General features: G+C 41.3%; 1 protein-coding gene across 23 annotated transcripts in view; it reads left to right on the top strand.

The window, feature by feature from the left end:
* CADPS (calcium dependent secretion activator) overlaps window positions 1-21,395 on the top strand; it is a 483,094-nt gene that overhangs the window by 106,039 nt on the left and 355,660 nt on the right. For all 23 annotated transcript variants that reach the window (XM_045990930.1, XM_045990927.1, XM_045990929.1 and 20 more), the window contains exon 2: window positions 10,089-10,202. In XM_045990930.1, coding sequence (XP_045846886.1) covers window positions 10,089-10,202 — 114 coding nt within the window. The remainder of the gene's footprint in view (window positions 1-10,088; window positions 10,203-21,395) is intronic.

The raw sequence follows: 21,395 nt of genomic DNA, 5'->3' as shown, positions 1-21,395 counted from the left end.
CTTGATCCTGTTCTTTCCCCCACCTCTACCTTTTTCTCCTCTCATCCCATCTCTAATCCAACTGTTATCCTGACTCAGTTTCTAGATTCAGTTTTATTTTTTTAAATTTTTTAAAAAGATTTTATTGATTTATTTGACAGCGATCACAAGTAGGCAGAGAGGCAGGCCGGGGGTGGGGGGGTGGGGGGGGAAGGAAGCAGGCTCCCCACCCAGCAGAGAGCCCAACATGGGGCTCGATCCCGGAACCCCAGGACCATGACCCAATCCAAAGGCAGAGGCCCCAACCCACTGAGCCACCCAGGTGCCCCTAGATTCAGTTTTCTTAATTTTTTTTTCTTCTTCTACTAAATAATTGTTTTCTGAGAGAATCCCAGCATAGCTAATATTTAATGTTGTCTTCAAGGCTGCTTTCCTCTCGGTCATAGAGCCTTCTCTTGTTATCTTTTCTGAACAAACTGATCTTTAAGAGTAACCTGGCTAGTGGGTCTCTATTACTTAATGATTTAAAAATTTAGATTTAGCTTTTAGAAACTGGTAACTAACTTAAAGATATTCAGTGGCTGCTATTCTAAAAAAAGATTTTTAAAAGGAGCAAGAACTTTTATAGTAGATTTTAAATTCTTTTCTAAAGAAGCACTTCCTGGGGTGCCTGGGTGGCTCAGTGGGTTAAGCATCTGCTTTCAGCTCAGGGTCCTGGGATCGAGGCCCACATCAGGCTCTCTGTTCATCAGGGAGCCTGCTTCCTCTTCTCTCTCTGCCTGCCTCTCTGCCTACTTGTGCTCTCTCTCTATCAAATAAATAAAATCTGTAAAGAAGCACTTCCTAAAATGTGGTAGATGCATGCAAGGTGACAATACCTATCTATTTTAACTCTAGCTAGCGCATAAAGCCTGTGATTTCATAGGTATTATTCCTTAGAACAAGTGTCAGTTTAAAAAAAATGACTTGCAATGTATTCAAGGCAAAATATAAAGTAAATCGTAGTGTGGTCGGTAGATGGAGAGGGCGTTACCTGAATGGCTGAGTTTGGGGAAACCATGTTGCAAAGAGAAGTCCCAGATTATAGCGGATTATAACCTCCCCCACCTTTAGTACTTTTGCTCCCTCAACTTCCACTTCAGAATTAGTCAGTGATAGTTTCCCATGATGAAAGCTTTCAGATGGATTTTTTTTTTTTTGCTCAAGTCAAATGAATGAAACTTACTTAAAACATCTTTTTCAGAATGCATTATGCAAATGTCCGTAATATAGAAAGTGAAAAGAATTTTATATAAATAAGTAAATATTTGGTTAGGATGACACAACTCCTAGATTTCCTGGAATCAAGACTTCCCTTAGGGCAGATGGTATTTTAATCTGGTTGTAAGAAGAGGTTACTTTATTTTTTAATAAAATTAATGGACCAGTATAAATTTAAGTTTTTGATAACCTTCAAAGAAAGAAAATTAAGTAAATGTTGCTCTCACCTCTCTAGGCTAAGTTATGGTTTTCAAAGCACTTGTTGACTTAATGTTCCTATCAGCTTTCTATAATGAAGTAGAGTTTTGCAAACTACTTTTCTCCCAAATAATGATTTCTCTCTTAAAAAGAAGCAGCACGCAGAGAAAGACAAACACCATATGATCTCACTTATATCTAGAATCTTAAAAAAATAAATACATAAATAAATAAAGCAGAAACGGAGCCATGAATAGAACAAACTGATGGTTGCCAGAGGGGAGTGAAGGGGAGTAAAAGATACAAGCTTCCAGTTATGGAATGAATAAGTCAGGGGATAAAAGGTACAACATAGGGAATGTAGTCAATGGTATTGTTACAGTGTTGTATGGTGACAGATGGCAGCTACACCTGTGGTGAGCCCAGCATTAGAAACTGAGTTGTTGAATCACTATGTTATACACTTGAAACTAAAATAACATTGTGTGCGAACTATACTTCAATTTTTTAAAAAAGGAAAAGCGTAGCTCATGTTATTAGAGTGTAATATGCAATGCCGACTTTATACATTAGGGCTGGACTTCAGTTATGGGTATAACTGGCGCATCTTTATACTCCAGAACAACTTTCTACTACCTACTGCCTATGGTTAGAGCGCTACCATTTCAGATCCATTCTTTTAGGGTAAATATTGCTTCTCCCTCTTTTATGATATAGTTGCTGTTGATATGAGACATAGTAAAGGAAACACACATTAATATGAATACTTTCTTTTATGCCCAGAGAAAGCCTCAGGTAGCTACTGGGAAAGCCTTTGGATGCAAGTAAAAGGAAACACAATGATCTGAACTTTAAAAAAAAGACTCATTTTTTTCTTGCATTATCAGGGCAGAGGTAGATGTTTATAAACATTTGCTCAACCCCTCGAAAGCATAAGGGCCAACATCTCCATGATGCTCTTGGCCCAAGAAAAGGGTTTTATCAGCGACACTTTGCTTTTTATAAGGATTTTATTCAAAAACTTTTCCAGAAGACCCTGAGGAGCTGTCTGCCCCTGTCACATGTCTACCTACAGCGGGAAGGGAGACGGGAAAAGAGTATTTGGCTTTTCAGCCTTTCAAATGGAAGGAAGGAGGAAGAGGGGACAAAGAAAACCTCCTCAGAGAAACTTCCAAAGACTGAAAAACAAAGGGGAAAAAAGCATTGAGGAAGATAAAAGTTCAATGAAAGGAAAAAGGCAAATCACCAACATAATAATACTCCTTGGCGTGCCTGGGTGGCTCAGTGGGTTAAAGCCTCTGCCTTCGGCTCAGGTCATGATCCCAGGGTCCTGGGATTGAGCCCCTCATTGGGCTTTCTGCTCAGCGGGGAGCCTGCTTCCCTTCCTCTCTCTGCCTTTTTGTGATCTCTCTCTGTCAAATAAATAAATAAACAAACAGGGACAGCTGGGTGGCTCAGTTGGTTAAGCAGCTGCCTTCGGCTCAGGTCATGATCCTAGCGTCCTGGGATAGAGTCCCATATCGGACTCCTTGCTTGGCAGGGAGCCTGCTTTGCCCTCTGACTCTGCCTGCTACTCTGTCTGCCTGTGCTCACTCTCTCTCTCTCTAATAAATAAACAAAATCTTAAAAAAAAAATTAAAAAAAAATAAACAAATAATCCTAAAAAAACAATAATACTTCTTATCGTTGTTTTTATTAGTCAAATCCTGACTCTGTGCCAGGTGCTGTGCTCTCTGCCTTATGCACGTGATCTCACCCGGTCCTCACAAAAACCCTGTAAGGTAGATAAAAGATCTCCTCTATACCGAGGAGAAAACCAAAGTCAGCTTCTTGCCCAAAGACTTGTGTTAAAGCCAGGATCTGGCCTGTGCTTGCTGGAACTTCCTCATTGCCTCTCCGGAGACCAGCCCCTAGGATGTGCAGGTTTCTCTTCCCGTTATATCCGGGGCCCTGCTTCTCCAGAATGTGCAGGACCTTACGAACTGCCTGAAACGTGGGGGGAATCTTCAGGCCCCGCTTAATGAGGTGGACCGAACCGAGAACGCTGGCATGGTGCCAGCAGAGCTGCTGCAGCTCTTTCCTCTGCCATAATTACCTTTCATCTTTTCAGGATTTCTGCTCTTGGAACTCATTACTTCAGTTCTGAATTCTGATCTGATGCACAAGTGGCTTTGCTACGTATTGAGTGCTTTGAGATGGACTTCTATTTTGGGAGAGTTCTGTTTGTAAGCGGCCCAGAGAAGCCCGTCTAGTCTATTTAGAATTGTCCTGTCGGCTTCTCTGGGCCAATTATTTCGGTGTGTTCATGCAAGGTCACCTTCAGTGTTCTGTTCTATCTAGGTCAGTTAACTTTAAACCAGACGCAAACCCACAGATTACTTCTTACACTGGCTATTTATGTGAGCTCCTAAGTGAGATTTTCATTCACTCGTAGAGTGGCCAGAAGGATGCTGAGGCATCAAAGGGAAGATGTGATCCCGGACTCCCTGACCTCAGTGTAGGAAAACTGAGAGCTAAGATTGTGCCTTGGTCATTTCCTATCTCCAGAGCCTAACCTGGTGCCTGGTATCCATTCAATACTTGATAAGCTCGTGCATTCATTCAACAAATATTTGGTTAGAGCCCATTATGTTCCAGGCACTAGAAGCACGGCGATAAACAAGACAGATGTGGGTCTTGTACACATGAAACGTGTTCCTACGGGGAGAGAGGAAACGAAAATGAAAAAGCAAGCACAGTTTTAAAACAAATAAGGTCCAAATGTCCCTGAACAGGATAGTAAATAAGCAGTAGAATACTTAGCAATGAGGATGAACAGACTATTGCTACCCTCAGCCACATGGCAGAATTTCATAATGCATGACTGCGCCGCCGTCAAGTTCAAAACCGGGCAAAACTCATCTGTGGTGATCGAAGTCAGGCTGGTGGTCATCTTTGGAGAGAGGCAATGATATGGGGGACATGCAGGAGCTTCTGGGCTCCAGGTAATGTTCTTCATCTTGATAGGAAGAATTGGTTCTATTAAAAAGTTCACTTGGCAAAGATTTCTCAGGCTCTGACTTATGACACATATTTTTTCATATGCATGTTGTAATTCAACTAAATAAATGTATCTTCAAGAAGTTAGATGCTGGGGCACCTGGGTGGCTCAGTGGGTTAAAGCTTCTGCCTTTGGCTCAGGTCATGATCCCAGGGTCCTGGGATCAAGCCCCGCATCGGACTCTCTGCCCAGCGGGAGCCTGCTTTCTCCTCTCTCTCTGCTTGCCTCTCTGCCTACTTGTGATCTCTCTCTGTCAAATAAGTAAATAAAATCTATTAAAAAAAAAAGAAGTTAGATGCTAACTGTGATAGTGGCTGTAAGGCCATTGCATGGGGTCTGGACAGTGTGCTAGATAGCAGCTTTGGGAAGCTCTACTGTAGAAAGGGCAGTCAGCAAAGACTCTCCTGTGAGAGGCTAGTTGGCTGAGCCCTCGCAGGGGAATAGGTGGCAGCCATGGGGAGATGGGGAAGAGTATCGCAGGCAGGGGGAATGGCAAGTGCAAAGGCTCTCAGGGAAGAAGTGCTGGGGCACACTTAAGAAAGAGAACAGAGGTCCGGGTGGCTGGAGCAGAGTAGGTGGAGAGCAGAGTGAGGCCCAACAAAGCTGGCAGTAGACAGAGGCTACACCATGTGGGCCTCAAGGCTACTAAGTTTATGGTCTGCCCTGTACCATTTAACTCTTCTTTTGTGCCAGGCAGCGTGCTAAGATCTTTAGGCACGTCCTCCCTTGTTCTTTTTATCTTTCCAGCAACCCTGGGAGCAGTTCTTATAATACCTATTTTATACATGAAGAACCAAGGCTTGGGGAAATTCATTTGCCAAAGTTTACCCTTGGAAATGAGTTTTCTCACCAGGATTTGAACCCACATCTCTTTGACCTCAAGGCTCTGTTCCCAACTCTTGACTTCCGACCCTGCCTCTGAGCCCTGGCATCTAAATGAACTTCTGCTTGGCAGTATGACCCATGTACCCTTAGGACTGTGACTAAAATACTGAGGAGGAAGCCAGCCCCACCCAGGGAGGTCTGGGAAGGAGCATCGGACTGGATTTGGAACACACGTCTGGAATCTTCCCACAGGCATGCTTGCTGGGGGGAACAGAATGCGCAAGGCCTCAGAGCAGCAGATACATCATCACAGATCACAGCAGCTACTGTTTACTGGTCCTCTATGCTGCACCAGGTTCTGCAGTGAATACTTCACTTATCGCCAGTTAATTTTCGTAACAATCCTGTGAGGTCAGCGTTGGCCCTCTTTCACAGATGAAAAACCGAGGGGTAGAGAGGGTAATCGTCTGCCCAGCAAGACGCAGTGAGTGTGGTGACTCAAGAGATGCTTTGCTGGTTTAATTAGGGGCGAGAAAAATAGTGGACGTAGACTGGCAGGCATCAAACCCAGACAGAAGCATAGCTCCGTCTCTGAAATCTGGAATCTGTGCCCCTGACTCTCCCGCAGGGAGCCTGAAGTGTCTGTGGACGTAGGAGCTGTTTCCTGGGGCTTCCCGATGGGTGTTCTCCGAATCTGACTGACCTTAATGCTCCTGAAGGCCTTCTCCTTTTAAGCGTTTCATACTATTGTTTTTTCCTCTCCATCTAGACTATGAGGTGTGTGCCTGAGGACACTCCTTTATTTCTCTGGACTCCCCGTTGTCCTGCCCTGGCCTGGGAGATCAGAGGTTGAGTTGTTTTGTGGACCACTGAAACCGCAGGGTGCTCGGTAGGGCCGGGCAGGCCATGCTCTGTAAATGTTTCTTGAGGAGCTGAGCGCTCTGGTTATTTAAACCAAGGTCAGAGTGATAATGAATCTGGCTTGGGTCAACAATCAATCCCCATCATTCAGGGGTGTATACTTACTTTCATTTCAGTTACTTGAGATTCAAGGCAAAAGCAAGACGTGTTGGTGGCCACTCCCTCTCCCACCCCATTGCCTCACCCCAACCCCCCTCATGCAGAGTTGGTTCCGGCCCTGGAAGGAATTCTGAGTGTAAATTCTGTGAGAGCCTCGGTTGGTATTTACTGTACAGTAAGGATTTGTGACTTAGGCCAGTTGAGGCTGACCTGCTTCAGAGAAATTTATGTTATGGTGCCATTTTTCTGAGAAAATCAACTGGTCCCTAATAATTCAGTTGAAATGTTTTCACATGCATACAAATAACTATGATTTTTCTGTATAACTCCAGTGATACCAGGATCTCTGGGTCTGACCAGGAAAGCCTGCTTGGCTGGCTTAGTAGTGAGTTTGTTCCATACTCTAGGCCTGGCTGTCCAACGCGGTAGCCACCAGCCACACGTGGCTCTTGGACACTGGCAGTGTGGTGATTCGGAATTGAGATGTACTGTGGGTGTAAAATAACACCAGATTTCAATGATATAGCACAAGGGAAGAATGTAAAATAGTTCATTAATCATTTATGTAATAATTATATGTTGAAATAATATTTTTGACATATTAGCTTCAGCAAAGTATATTAATATTTAATTCGTTTATTTCTTTTTGCTTTTTAAAATGTGACTTCCAGAAAATGTAAAATTATACATGTGGTTAGCCTTAGACAATGGGGCTCTAGTAGAACGTGACAAATATCAACCTGGCAACCTACCTCTTTTATATCTGCCCCTGACTAGTCCCACTTTTCCCGAAGTTACAAAATCAGCTAAAGCGCCTCACCTCCCATCTCTGTCCATTCTCAAAACTCTACTTTGTTTCCTGATTGAGTCCAAACTCAAGCCAGGCTTCAGCCTCCTATAGCTCTAAACATTATTTTCTCCTAGCAAGACTTGTATTGATTCTGATGATGACAATGCATTAAATGTATATAGAAACTCATAATTTTAAAAAAGAACTCATATCTTGTTATCAAATAGCTGTAAGTATGCCAAGGCAGTAATTAGAATTATCACCATTTTCCAAGCGAGAAACCTAAAGATGATATCACATTTATTTATTTAAACCCAGCCCCATTCTAGAAGGGGTTTTAACCCTCTGGCCAATTCAGAGAATGTGGCTTTTCCAAGATGACACAATGGTTGATAGAACTGGGACCAGAATGTTCTTCTTACCCTTTCTTCTACAATAGTGGTTCTTAGACACAGCATCCCATGATCAGTTTATAAAGTATAAATAATATATATGTATATTATTACATATAATATACATCGTATATTATTACACATAATATATATCATATATTATTACATATAATATATATCGTATATTATGTATATACTATATAAATAATATATAATGTATAAAGTTTATAAAGTATAAATAATAGTAAAAACAGCAAAGTTTTTTTTTCTTTTTATATAAGTCAGAACTGATTAAAGGATATTTGAAAATAATTTCTCTTTCATATACTGCACTCATTTATTCAACACGAGCTTATGGAGCGCCTGTCTCACATAAAGCACAAACTTGGCCCTGGGGAAACATCGATGAGCAAATAACAAGAGAGACATATCATCTAACAAACTGAGTCATAAGTAACAAGTATAAAGGGCTGTGGAATCTACTCTCTTAACAACTTTCCAGCATCTAATACAGTGCTGTTAATTTTAGTCACCATGCTATACTCTATATCCTCAGAACTTAAATCTTCGAGTTGGAAGTTCGTATGCTTTGTTCAACATCTCCCCGTTTCCCCCACTCCTCAGGCCTTGACAACTACCATTCTACTCTGTTTCTAGAAGTTCAACATTTTTTAGAATCCACATATGAGTGAGAATATGCAGTATTCGTCTTTCTCCTTCTAACTTACTTCATTTCGTATAATACCTTTTAGGTCCATCCATGTTGACAAAAATGGCAGGATTTCCCTTTTTTTTTTTTTTTAAGCTGAGTAATAAGCATGTGTGAGTACGTGTGTGTGTGTCACATTTTCTTTATCCATTCATCCATCGATGGTCACTTAGGTTATTTCCATGTCTCCTCTATTGTGAATAATGCTGCACTGAACATAGGGGTGCTGCTATTTCTATTTATTTATTTATTTGACACAGAGAGAGAGCGATCACAAGTAGGCAGAGAGGCAGACAGAGAGAGACGAGGGACACAGGCTCCCCACTGGTGGAGAGCCCAATGTAGGGCTTGATCCCTGGACCCTGAGATCAGGACCTGAGCCGAAGGCAGAGGCTTAACCGACTGAGCCACCCAGGCGCCCCGGAGTGCTGCTATTTCTTTCAGGTAGTGTTTCCCTTTCCTTGGAATATATCCCCCAAGTGGAATTGCTAAATCATATAGTACTTCTATTTTTAATTTTTTGAGGAAACTCTGTACTGTTTTCCATAGTGGCTGCACCAATTTACATTGCTACCAAGAGGATGGAACGAGGGTTCCATTTTCTCTACAACCTTGCTGGCATTTATCTCTTCTTTTTTTTTTTTTTTTTTAATTTGTTTTGTTTTGTTTTGTTTTAAATGATAACCATTCGAACAGGTATGAGGTGATACTTCATTGTGGGTTTGATTTGCATTTCCCTGAGAAGTGATCTTATGTATCCTTCTGTGTACTATCTGTATGCTTTCTTTGGAAAAATATCAAGTCCTCTGCTCATTTTTTATTGGATTTTTTTTTTTTTTTGCTATTTTATGAATTCCTTGTATATTTTGGGTATTAACCCCTTACCAGGTAAATGGTTTACAAATACTTTCTCCCATTCCATAAATTGCCTTCTCATTTTACTTTTTGTTTCTCTTGCTGTGCAGTAGATTATTGTAGGGATGTAGTCCCATTTGGTTTTTGCTGGTGTTGCTTGAGCTTTTGAGGTTGTATCTAAAAATTCATTCCCAAGAGCCATGTCAAGGAGGTTTCCTTCTATGTTTTCTTCAATAGTTTTACGTTGGGTATCTTATATTTAAGTCTTTAATTCACTTAAGTTAGTTTTTGTGAGTGGTGTAAGGTAGGGGTCTGATTTCATTCTCTTGCATGTGAATACCCAGTTCTCCAACATTGTTTATTGACTAGTGTATCCTTTTCCCACTGAGTATCTTGGAGCCCTTGACAGTTATCATTGCCTGTGTACTCATGGGTTTATTTCTGGGGGACTGTTTTTATGCTAAAACCATACTGTTTTGATGACCAGAGTTTTGCGAAACAGAATATTTCAGACCATCTGAGGGGCCTGTGTTATGGCGTGTTAAACAACCATCTCTCATGAAAAGAACAAAAACTAAAAAACAAAAATACCTGACTTGTAGCACTTGCCAATTTTCCTGGTGTAAATGCTCCCATCCTGACGGATACCTAGCTTGCAGTAAGATGTCACTGAATGTGCATTTGGGAGGAGGTATATGGTAGCACCCGTTGTGTATCATTTCCACTATACAAATACAATAGATGTTAGTAACTTCAAAAGCACAGATAACGCTAAAATAATCAGGAAGCAATGAATTTGAGTATGTGTTACCCTTGTTTTCAATGTAATTTATTTAACAGGAATTTATATTATTTTTTAGTAAACAACCACCTCACAAAATTCCTGCAAATTTAACAATCATTTCCTGCATGCCCGAGCAAGTCAGCTCTAGCACACCAGTGGGTCTGGCATATTCCATGTAGCCACGATCCTGGTCTAGAACAAGTCCTCACTGTTCCCTCTTCCTCTGTTCCTTACAGATCAGCAAACAGCAGCTGCAGACAGTCAAGGACCGGTTTCAGGCTTTCCTCAATGGGGAGACCCAGATCGTGGCTGACGAAGCCTTCATGAATGCCGTCCAGAGTTACTATGAGGTAAGTCTCACTATGCAGAGGAATGTCAAGACTGCTCAAGCCTGAAGCCCAGAATTTCCAGGCTACTGTTCAGTGGAAATAGCAGCCTTGGCCTCCTATAGGACCATCCCTGCCAAGGCAAAAGGGTTGATGACTGGTTACAGTTTTAAGAAATAACATCTCGTCTGATCTCGGAAGCTAAGCAGGGTCGGGCCTGGTTAGTACTTGGATGGAAGAAATAACAGCGTTTTGTGTGGAGAATACGAAATCAAAGCCCCTTGTTTACCAACTAAACAAGAAATTTATATGCAAAGCATTTGGCACATTGCTTGCTTTATGTATGATTTCTTTTTTTTTAGTGATTTTTTAATTTTTTAATAAACATATAATGTATTATTAGCCCCAGGGGTACAGGTCTGTGAATCGCCAGGTTTACACACTTCACAGCACTCACCATAGCACATACCCTCCCCCATGTCTAAACCCCATGTATGATTTCTTATTTAATCTGTACAACAGTCTCATGAGTGAGGTCCTGATACTATCTCCATTTTACCAGTAAAGCAACTGAGGCTCAGAAAGGGTTAGGTCAAAGAAAAAGGAGGGGGGTTAGGTCAATTACTCAAAGTCACACAACTATTAAATGCCACAAGCGAAGATTTGAACTGAGTTGGGACATTGCCCTCAAACAACTATAGCCTTTCTAAAGGATGTTCACATCTCCCCGGAGGGCGCCTTCACTAGCTTCCTTGTTCTTTGTGTTACAAAGGTGCTGTGAGTTCTTTTCTATAAATGAGAACAGCATTCGAGGTCTAGTACTCTTCTTAAGAGAAAATCTGTAAGTGAGAGAATATATCCTGAACATATATCCCGAGTGAACTTTCACCTCTAGACCTCAGAGGTCTATTTATCAGGAAAGTGATTTGGACTTAGTATATTTAAATTTTATAATTATTCTTCCATAATTGGCTATTTTTTATACATTATTAATTAGGTGGCTATGCCGTATCTTCCTTTGGGCCATGTTAACGTGATGTGCATATTTTTTAAGTTATTATATGGTCATTAAAAGACATTTTACTTAAAAAAAAGACATTTTATTTTTTTCCTTTAAAAAATAATAAAAAAATATTTATTTACTTATTTATTTGACAGACAGAGATCACAAGTAGACAGAGAGGCAGATAGAGACAGAGGGGGAAGCAGGCTCCCTGCTGAGCAGAGAACCTGATGTGGGGCTCGATCCCAGGAACCTGGGATCATGACCTGAGTTGAAGACAGAGGCTTTAACTCACTGAGCCACCCAGGTGCCCCAATTTTTTTAAATTAACATATAATGTAGTATTTGCCCCAGGGGTACAGGTCTGTGAATCACCAGGTTTACACACTTCACAGCACTCACCATAGCACATACCCTCCCCAGTGTCCATAACCCAACCACCCTCTGCCTACCACTCCTCCCCAGCAACCCTCAGTTTGTTTTGTGAGATTAAGAGTCTCTTATGGTTTGAAAAGACATTTTACTTTATATTCTTCTTCTTTCATGTGAACCAGATATTCTCTCTATTTGGAATGCTATGCCCCAATGTTATACCCATCGTCAAGGCTAGATTAAAACCATTAGAAACCAGCCCCACGCATTGAAAATCTCACGGCATCCTGCCATATGCAATTCAAAGTAATAACAACAAACTAAAATAAATGTAAGGGAATCCAACAAACTCTGATTTTTTTTCCCCCATAGGATCGCTTCATTGGTTTTCTTTCTGTTTTTAATTATTAGGTAGCAAATTATCTCAAAACAAAAAGATTGCTGCTCCCACTTCACTGGTCTTCCAAACACATTGGGCACTCCAATCCTCAATAGATGCTTTAAAAATATTAGTTAATTGATTCAGTAACTCTCTCCTTCCCACTTGCTGAAGTACTTGGCTCTTTTCACGGAGAGAGTAGAGTAAGACTGCCATTAGATCTTGTGCAAATACTATTGACTGGTTTGCTAATTAGTGTTTAATAGTAAACAGCCTTTGTCTCTGTGATGTTTGTGAGGTCCAGCCGCAGACTCATTTCAATGAAATTTCTATTTGTGTTTGTTTTAGAAGTGTGGTTTATTTTTATATTTGTCAAATGTAAGCTTTTTGTTTTCATTTTACAAATAATATTGATATTGCCATTAAGGATCAAACTTGTTTATCTGATGTGATACAATATTTCACTTGAATTTAACAGAAAGTGGAAATGAGATTCAGAACTACAATGATGGCATGGCAATGAATAACTTGAATATATTGAACTAAAGAATTTGTTGAGAAACCGCCGGGGAATGAAATTAGTTCTCCCCTTTTTTTCAAGTTCTGAAGCCAGTTCAGTCCAGGCAGACGCTCACTAATAATTTTCCATGTTTAGAGTTATTCACCAATTTATAAATTTATAGATTGCAAATCTTAATTAGAAAGCTCATTTGACTAATGACATAAATTAAAAGAAAGTGCCATTTCTACCTATTAATTAACTTTGAAAATTAATAGTCATCAATGTGCTAATGAGTCTCTGGAAATTACCATTATATCTATAGTTATCCTGATACTTTTTTCTATAGTGGCTAGTTTATTTGAAAGAGCTTCTTTCTAGTTTGGTGTGAATATGGGCATTGTGAAATCACTGAGTAGTTAATATTAAGATTTGAGTCCCAGGAAATAATGTGGCTAAATTATTTACTGTATTCACTAGTAAACTTTAGATTCTTGGGTTGCCTGCTTCTGGGAAATCGAGTCCTCTGAAGCAAAGGTCACCAGTCAAAGGATCAAGATTAACACTCTCCTTGGGAGAGCTCCAAGTTCATTACTCCTCCCTTTTCCCCTCTCCCTTCACCCTTGGGCAGTGGAGAAGCTAGGGTTTCTTTCTCCATCCTCCTCCAGGATCTAGTTGCTTCCTGGTCAGTACTTGTCTTGTTCAAGTCTCTTTGGATTACAAGTGACAGACACCAGGTCAAACTGGCTTAAGCCAAAAATGAGATTTATTTGCTCAAGCAACTTGAAAGGCCAGGAATAGACCTGGTTTTAGCTGTGGCTGGATCCAGAGACTCCAGAGATACCAGTTCTGGAGTCTCTCCCCACACCTCAACTTTGTTCTTCCCTGTATTGTTTCTCTGCCTGGGGAAGATCCTGGCAGCTTCAGGCCATGCCCTACCAGCTTGGCAACTGCTGGAGTGAAGAGAATACTCTTTGTGGAGAGTCCCAGCAAAAGGCCCTAGGTCACTTGGTTGGGTTGGCATGGGTCACGTGTCCCTTCTGGAGCCATTCACCGTGGGTGGAGGATGAACTAGACCAGCGGATCAAGGCTAGGACAGATACCACCTCTGGGTGTGGTGAGCAGGCCCAGCCATACTGGAACCCTCTGTAGTGAGAGTGCAGTGATTTCTCATTGAGAAAAGAGGGTGCTTTTTACCAGAAGAAGGGAAAGTGTTTGCTGGGCAGGCAAAGCCAATGGATATCCTTCTACATACATGTTCAATCTCTCTCTCTCTCTCTCTTTCACACACATTCCACTCCACCATACCACACCTTCACATCCCAGTTTGCTAATGGTAATTTTTTTTTTAAGATTTTATTTATTTATTTGACAGAGATCACAAGCAGGCAGAGAGGCAGGCAGAGAGAGAAAGGGAAGCAGGCTCTCTGCTGAGCAGAGAGCCCGATGCGGGGCTCGATCCCAGGACCCTGAGATCATGACCCAAGCAGAAGGAAGAGGCTTTAACCCACTGAGCCACCCAGGTGCCCCTGTTAATGGTATATATATTTTTCTAAAGATTTTATTTATTTATTTATTTGACAGACAGAGATCACAGTAGGCAGAGAGATAGGCAGAGAGAGAGAGGAGGAAGCAGGCTCCCCACTGAGCAGAGAGCCCGATGCGGGGCTCGATCCCAGGACTCTGGGATCATGACCTGAGCCGAAGGTAGAGGCTTTTACCCACTGAGCCACCCAGGTCCCCCTGCTAATGGTATATTTTAAAACAACTTTTCCTCAAAAAGTTCTGAGGTGACTATACTAGAAAAAGTTGTTTCAGGCATTGACTTTGTTTTTCCAAAGCAATAGTGTTTTTCAGCATCCTAGAGTAGTAAAGAAAATTTTTTTAGATAAAAGGAATAGGTAGGCTCTGTTCTTTTTCCACCTGGGCCCACCCAGCCATTTGAACCCCACTGGCCAGTATTAGCATCAAGCCACTTGGGCATGGGACCTGAGCTGGGCCAGGGTAGCAGGAGTTTCTTTTATCCATTTCTGGTGGCCCTGATCATCAAAGCGGATCAGGCAGGGCAGCAGATTAATCCTTTAATCTCTTGCATCCTGGCTTTGAGAGCTGGGGCTGAAGTGCGTGCTCTGAGATCTGGGAGATCTGACCAAGTGACGTCCCATTCCCACAGCTACAATCTTGAGATGGCAGAGAGCTTATATATTTCTACAGGGCCCCCACACCTTCCCTAACTCTCAGTGCTTTTGAAACAAATGTCTAAAACATAAGGCATCCCGCCCTGCATTCTCACCCTCACTCCCCATCTCCCTGCTTCATTTTGGTTCCTTTCCATGCTGGTCCTGGCATCAGAGCAAAGAGGTGGATGGAAAAGATTGACAAAACTTCTCTACCTCAGAGCTTGCCTGGAAGGAAACATGGGGCTTGGTGGGAAGTGGGGATGTAGAATGAGGTAGAAGATGTACAGACACCCATTTTATTTTATTTTTTATTTTTTTTTAAGATTTTATTTATTTATTTGACAGACAGGGATCACAAGTAGGCAGAGAAGCAGGCAGAGAGAGAGGAGGAAGCAGGCTCCCTGCTGAGCAGAGAGCCCGATGTGGGGCTCGATCCCAGGACCCTGGGATCATGACCTGAGCCAAAGGCAGAGGCTTTAACCCACTGAGCCACCCAGGTATCCCCAGACACCCATTTTAGAATGCTTCTGCTGATATCTGGGCTTCAGCTGGTGAAACTGCTCTGATTCAATTTGTTTTGGTTTATTTTGTTCTTATCTACTATCTAACAAAGGCCCGGTTGGCTTTGTTTTTATTTTTAAATAATATTTATTTATTTATGAAAGATTTTTTAAAAAATTAACATACAATGTATTATTTGCCCCCAGGGTACAGGTCTATGAATCATCAGGCTTACACACTTCACAGCACTCACCATAGCACATACCCTCCTGGTTATTTCAAATGAATTTTGCTGTTATAAAATAGAATTTTGTAGTTGTTAGCAGCAAGAACTGACCAGGTGGGGGAGGAGCAAGATGGCGGAGGAGTAGGAACCTAATATCCTCGGGTCCCCAGAGTTCAGCTAGATAGTTATCAAACCATTCTGAACACCTACAAACTCAACAGGAGAGAGAAAAGAAGAAGAGAAGCAATTCTGTGAACAGAAAATTGACCACTTTCTGGAAGGTAGGACATGTGGAGAAGTGAATCCGAGGTGATATACAGGAAGAGAAACTGCGGGGGGAGGGACCGGCTCCTAGCAAATGAGAGAGCAGTGGAGCACAAAATGAGACCTTTAGAAGTCAGACCTTTTAGAAGTCCGCTCCACGGAGGGACATTGCTCCAGAGGCTCAGCGTGGGGTGGAGCCCTTGTGGGGACAGTGTGGTCTCAGGTCCTGTGGAATCACAGAAAGACCAGGGGTGTCTGAGTGTGGCAGAGCTCCCAGGTATTGGAGCAGGAAAGCCTGGAGCAGAGATAGAGCCAAGGAGTGAGCTCTCAGCTCTGGGTTACCTTAAACTGTGATCCGTGGCACAGTTGGGCCACTGCTCTTTGGGCAGGGACCCCACAAGTTTGGAGACTCCAAACAGGGCTGTGCACCAGAGATGGGAAAGCCCAGTCACAGGCCGGGTGAGCTCAGAGCGTGGCTAGAGACCAGGGAGATGGGAAGGATTGACTGCTTTTCTCAGAGGGTACACCGAGGAATGGGGTCCCAAGCTCTCCACTCCTCTGGGCCGGAGACTGGGAAGCCGCCATTTTCATTCCCGTCCTCCAGAGCTCTACAGAAAGCGATCAGGGAACAAAATTAGGGAACAAAAGCTCCCAAGAGTGAACCCGAGGAGATCACTTAGCCCAGCCCCTGGCAAGGGCGGCACAATTCCACCTAGGGCAAAGAGAATCACTGCAAGAGGCCTCTCCCCAGAACATCAGCAAGAACATCCAGCCAAGACCAAGTTTACCGATCCATGAGAACTGCAGAACCCTAACACTAGGGGACAGCACATAGAATTCATGGCTTTTTTCTCTTGATTCTTTAGTCTTTCGAAATTATATTTTTAAAATTTTATTTTTTTCCTTTTTCTATTTTTTTGGAATTTTTTTCCTCCTATTTTAACCATCATCTTATCAATAACCTTTTTAAAATCTTTTTTAATTTTCAGAGTCATATTACTATCCCTTCATTGTATTTAGCCTTATTTTTGGTATATATTATAAGTTTTCTTCCTTTGAAATTTTGGGATACAGTTTCTTCTAACAGACTAAAATGTACCCTAAATCTAGTATATGGCTTTGTTCTAGTCTCCTGCCTGATCATTCTCTCCTCTTTTTTTTAAATTTTTTTCTTTCTTTTTCAACCAACTTCTTATCTTATTAATTCCTTTTTTAAAATCTTTTAAAATTTTCATCATTATAGTTCTATTCTAACCCTTCATCATATTTACCCTTATTTTTGTGTATATGTAAGTTTTTCTTTCTTTAAAATTTTGGGAAGCAGTTTCCTCTAACAGACCAAAATATACCCAAAATCAAGTGTGTGGCTCTGTTCTGTTTACCAGCCTGATATTTTTTTTTCTTTTCTTCCCCCCCCCCCCCCATTTTCAGATCTCTTCTGATGTGTTTAGTGTATATTTTTCTGGCGTCATTGTTACCCTTTTAGCATTCTGTCTCCTCATGCATCTCTTCTTCACTGGACAAAATGACAAAGCAGAAAAACTCACCCCTCAAAAGAGAACAAGAGGCAATACTGACAGCCAGGGACCATCAACATGGACATGAGTAAGATATCAGAACTAGAGTTCAGAATGATGATTATAAATATATTAGGTGGGCTCAAAAAAACATAGAAGATACTAGACAATCTCTTTCTGGAGAAATCAAAGAACTAAAATCTAACCAGGTTGAAATCAAAACAGCTATTCATGAGGTACAAAAAAAAAAAACGGAGGCTCTTACTGCTAGGATGAATGAGGCAGAAGAGAGAGGTAGTGATATAGAAGACCAAATGATGGAGAATGAAGAAGCTGAGAAAAAGAGAGATAAACAACTACTAGACCAGGAAGGGAGAATTCAAGAAATAAGTGATATCAAAGATGAAACAATTTAGAGTAACGGAGATCCCAGAAGAAGAAGAAGTGGGGGTTGGGGAGTGTGTGGAGAAGGTATATTGGAACAATTTATAGTGGTGAACTTCCCTAATTTGGGGAAGGAAACAGGAATCGAAATCCAAGAGGCACAGTGAACCTCAAAGTCAATAAAAATAGGTCAACACCATGTCATCTAATAGTAAAACTTACAAGCCTCAGAGACAAAGAGAAAATCCTGAAAGCAGGTATGGGCAAGAGGTTTGTAACATAAAATGGTAGAAATATTAGATTTACAGCAGACCTATCCACAGCGATCTGGCAGGCCAGAAAGGACTGGCATGATATATTAAGAGCACTAAACAAGAAAAATATGCAGCCAAGAGTACTATATCCAGCTAGGCTATCAATGATGGAGGCTATCATTCTCCAAAGAAGGAGAAATAAAAACCCTCCAGGACAAACAAATATTAAAATAATTTGCAAACATCAAACCAGCCTGGTATTTACACTAAAGATACAAATGTAGTGATCTGAAGGGGCACATGCATTCCAATGTTTATAGCAGCAATGTCCATAATAGCCAAACTATGCAAAAAGCCTAGATGTCCATCAATAGATGAATGGATAAAGAAGATGTGGTACATATATACAATGGAATATTATGCAGCCATCAAAACCCCCAAACCTTGCCATTTGCAACGATGTGGATGGAACTAGACAGTATTATGCTAAATGAAATAAGTCAATTAGAGAAAGACAATTATCATATGATCTCACTGATATGAGGTATTTGAGAAACAAGATAGAGGATCATAGGGGAAGGGAGGGGAAAATGAAACAAGATGAAACCAGAGAGGGAGACAAACCATAAGAGGCTCTTTTTTTTTTTAAGATTTTATTTATTTATTTGACAGACAGAGAGATCACAAGTAGGCAGAGAGGCAGGTAGAGAGAGAGGGGGAAGGAGGCTCCCTGCTGAGCAGAGAGCCCAGTGCGGGGCTCAATCCCAGAACGCTGAGATCATGACCTGAGCCAAAGGCAGAGGCTTTAACCCACTGAGCCACCCAGATGCCCCCATAAGATACTCTTAATCTCAGGAAAGAAATTGAGGTTCGTGGAGGGGAGGCAGGTGGCAGGGATGGGGTGGCTGGAGGATAGACATTGGGGAGGGTATGTAAGTGTGTGTAAGACTAATGATTCACAGACCTGTATCCCTGAAACAAATAATACATTATGTGTTAATTTAAAATTTTTTAAAAATAAATTAAAAACCAAAACATGAACTGACAACTGGTTAAATTAAGCCATAATAATAATAATAATGATAATAATGTAACAACAATATAGCAACAGCAGCAGCAAAAACAATAACAACAGCAATAAGTTATTAAAGGAAATAACCAAGCTATGGAAAAAACCGAGCGGCTTAACCCTACAAAGCCTGGCAGCAGGATATAGTGGATACTGCATCACTGGTATGACTCTCCTCCAACCCCATCCATTCTTGGGCCATCTCACCCTGAATCTGATCCCCACAAGGGGAAGTCTTACCAGCTGACCTGAGGTTACAACCCATCCCATGGCGAAGGACATACTCCCATGGCTGACAGTCCCATTGAGAGTGTGTGCTGTAGCAAAGACATTCTCAGACTGAGGCACTGTGATTGGAAGGGGAAGGACTGTTGGCAGGCATAAGCTGCAGGTGTCCTCACACTGGATGACAGAGCGTATTCGGTCTTTATGACTGACCTTTTTTTTTTTTTTTTTTAATCTAAGTGAAGTAGAAGTCAGTTCATATCTGGCTATATTTTTGAAATGAAGCTATATATTTTCCAATAAGCAAAGCCATTATAACTCCTCAGTGGCTTTAAAACAGATGTTTCCCTAGGAGAAACTTTGTTCTCGTGGGGAAAGTGGAGCAAGGAAGGAAGTGACAGGGGTCAGAGTGCTTCAGGAGGGTATGTTGTGTCTGCACGATGTGGGGGTGAGTTCGAGCTCCGCTGTGCACTGGCTGTGGGACCACAAGCAAGGCTGAGCCTCAGTTACTTTGTCTGTACAAGGATCTTCCTGCATGATTGTGGTCAGGATTAAATTATACACATGCACACACGCACTCCTTCACCCTAAGTCTGGCACCTGGAAAGTGCCATCATAAATATATTAGTTTGGAGGGGGAGGATGGTGCTTATTCACATCTGCTGCATAGAAACAGTAGGAGAGAGTTGAAAATTCATAGAATCAATCCACTCCCTACTTTCAAGGCCTGGGTTTGGGGTAGGGGAGGTACAAGGTCAAGGCTGGGGGCCAGGGTAGAGAAATAGGAAATGTCTGGAACTGCTTTTGCTGCTAACCTACTACTGTCTACTGTTTCTAGAGTCCCAGATCTCTTCTAAAATTTGCCCCAGGTTCTTTTACTTTTGGTGAAAGGTATCTTTTGGACCCAAAGGTGCATTTTATTTTAGAAACTGACAAGCTCCTTGACTCAGTGAAGGTAAAATTTGTAATTTTCCCATCTAGGGAGAGGTGTTTAAAGTTATTGTAAAGTAAATTATAACATAAAAATGATAAATATGTACTACAGAAATGATTAAAAAATAGATGATGTAGAAAATGATTTTAGAAAAAAATCTAAAGCACATGGTTGGAAAAACCACCTGTAATCCTGTCACCCCAGACAACCACTACTAAATGTTAGTATGTATCTTTTCAGGTTTCTTTAAAGTGTCTATACACATAAAGATAGCTATTTGATTTCTAAATTGACATTATCAGGAGAATAACCAAAAAATATTACTAACCCACTTGTTTCACTCAGCAGAGTAGGTTTCAGTTTCTTTCCTACCCCTGCAAAGTCACAGTTAGGACATATTCTCATCAGTTTTCCTGCCTGTCCTGTTCTCAATCCAGGGTCATGCTCCTATCCCCCAACTTCACTATACCTCTACCATTAGAATTATCTGCTTTGACAATCTATCACGACATCTTTTGGTGCTAATGAGAAAATATTATCTTTTTTCATGCTGTATGATATTCTATTTAAAAATAATAGCTAACTTTTATTACATTCAGTAGTAAATGTAATGGGCACCATTACAGACACTATGTTCAGCAATTTTTAAAATTTAAATTCAATTAACTAACTTGTAGTACATCTTTAGTTTCAGGATGTAGTGTTCAATAATTTATCAGTTGTGTATAACACTGAGTGTTCATCACATCACAGGCCCTCCTTAAGGCCCGTCCCCCAATTCTCCCATCTCCCCACCTATCACGCCTCCTGCAACGCTCAGTTTGTTTCCTACAGTTAAGAGCCTCTTGTGGTTCCCCCCTCACCCTCCAGCAACTTCCCATTCTCTTTTCCCTCCTTTCCCTTATGGTCCTCTGCCCTGTTTCTTATGTTTCACATATGAGTGAAACTATATGATAATTGTCTTTCTCTGATTGACTTATTTAGCTCCGCATAGTACCTTCCAGTTCTATCCACATCAATGTAAATGATAAGTATTCATACTTTCTAATGGCTGAGTAAAATTCCTGTGTGTGTGTGTGTGTGTGTGTGTGTGTGTGTGTGTGTGTGTGTATAATCACTTCTTCCATTTATCAGTCAGTGGACATCTTGGCCTTTCCACATTTTGGCCATTATGGACATTGCTGCTATGAATACTGGGGTGCAGGTGGGGTCGTGCTATTTTTAATTTCTTGAGGAACCACATACTCTTTTCCACAGTGGCTCTACAGCTTGCATTCCCACCAACAGTATAAGAGGCGTTCCCTTTCTCTGCATCTTTGCCATTTGTTGTTTCCTGACTTGTTAATTTTAGCCATCCTGACTGTATAAGGTGGTATCTTAGTGTGGTTTTGATTTGTATTTCCCTGATAC

Source organism: Meles meles, chromosome 20 (genome assembly GCF_922984935.1).
Source record: "Meles meles chromosome 20, mMelMel3.1 paternal haplotype, whole genome shotgun sequence".
NCBI classification, from domain to species: Eukaryota; Metazoa; Chordata; class Mammalia; order Carnivora; family Mustelidae; genus Meles; species Meles meles.
Note: the sequence above shows the minus strand (reverse complement) of the source record. Positions and strands in the feature narration are given on the sequence as shown.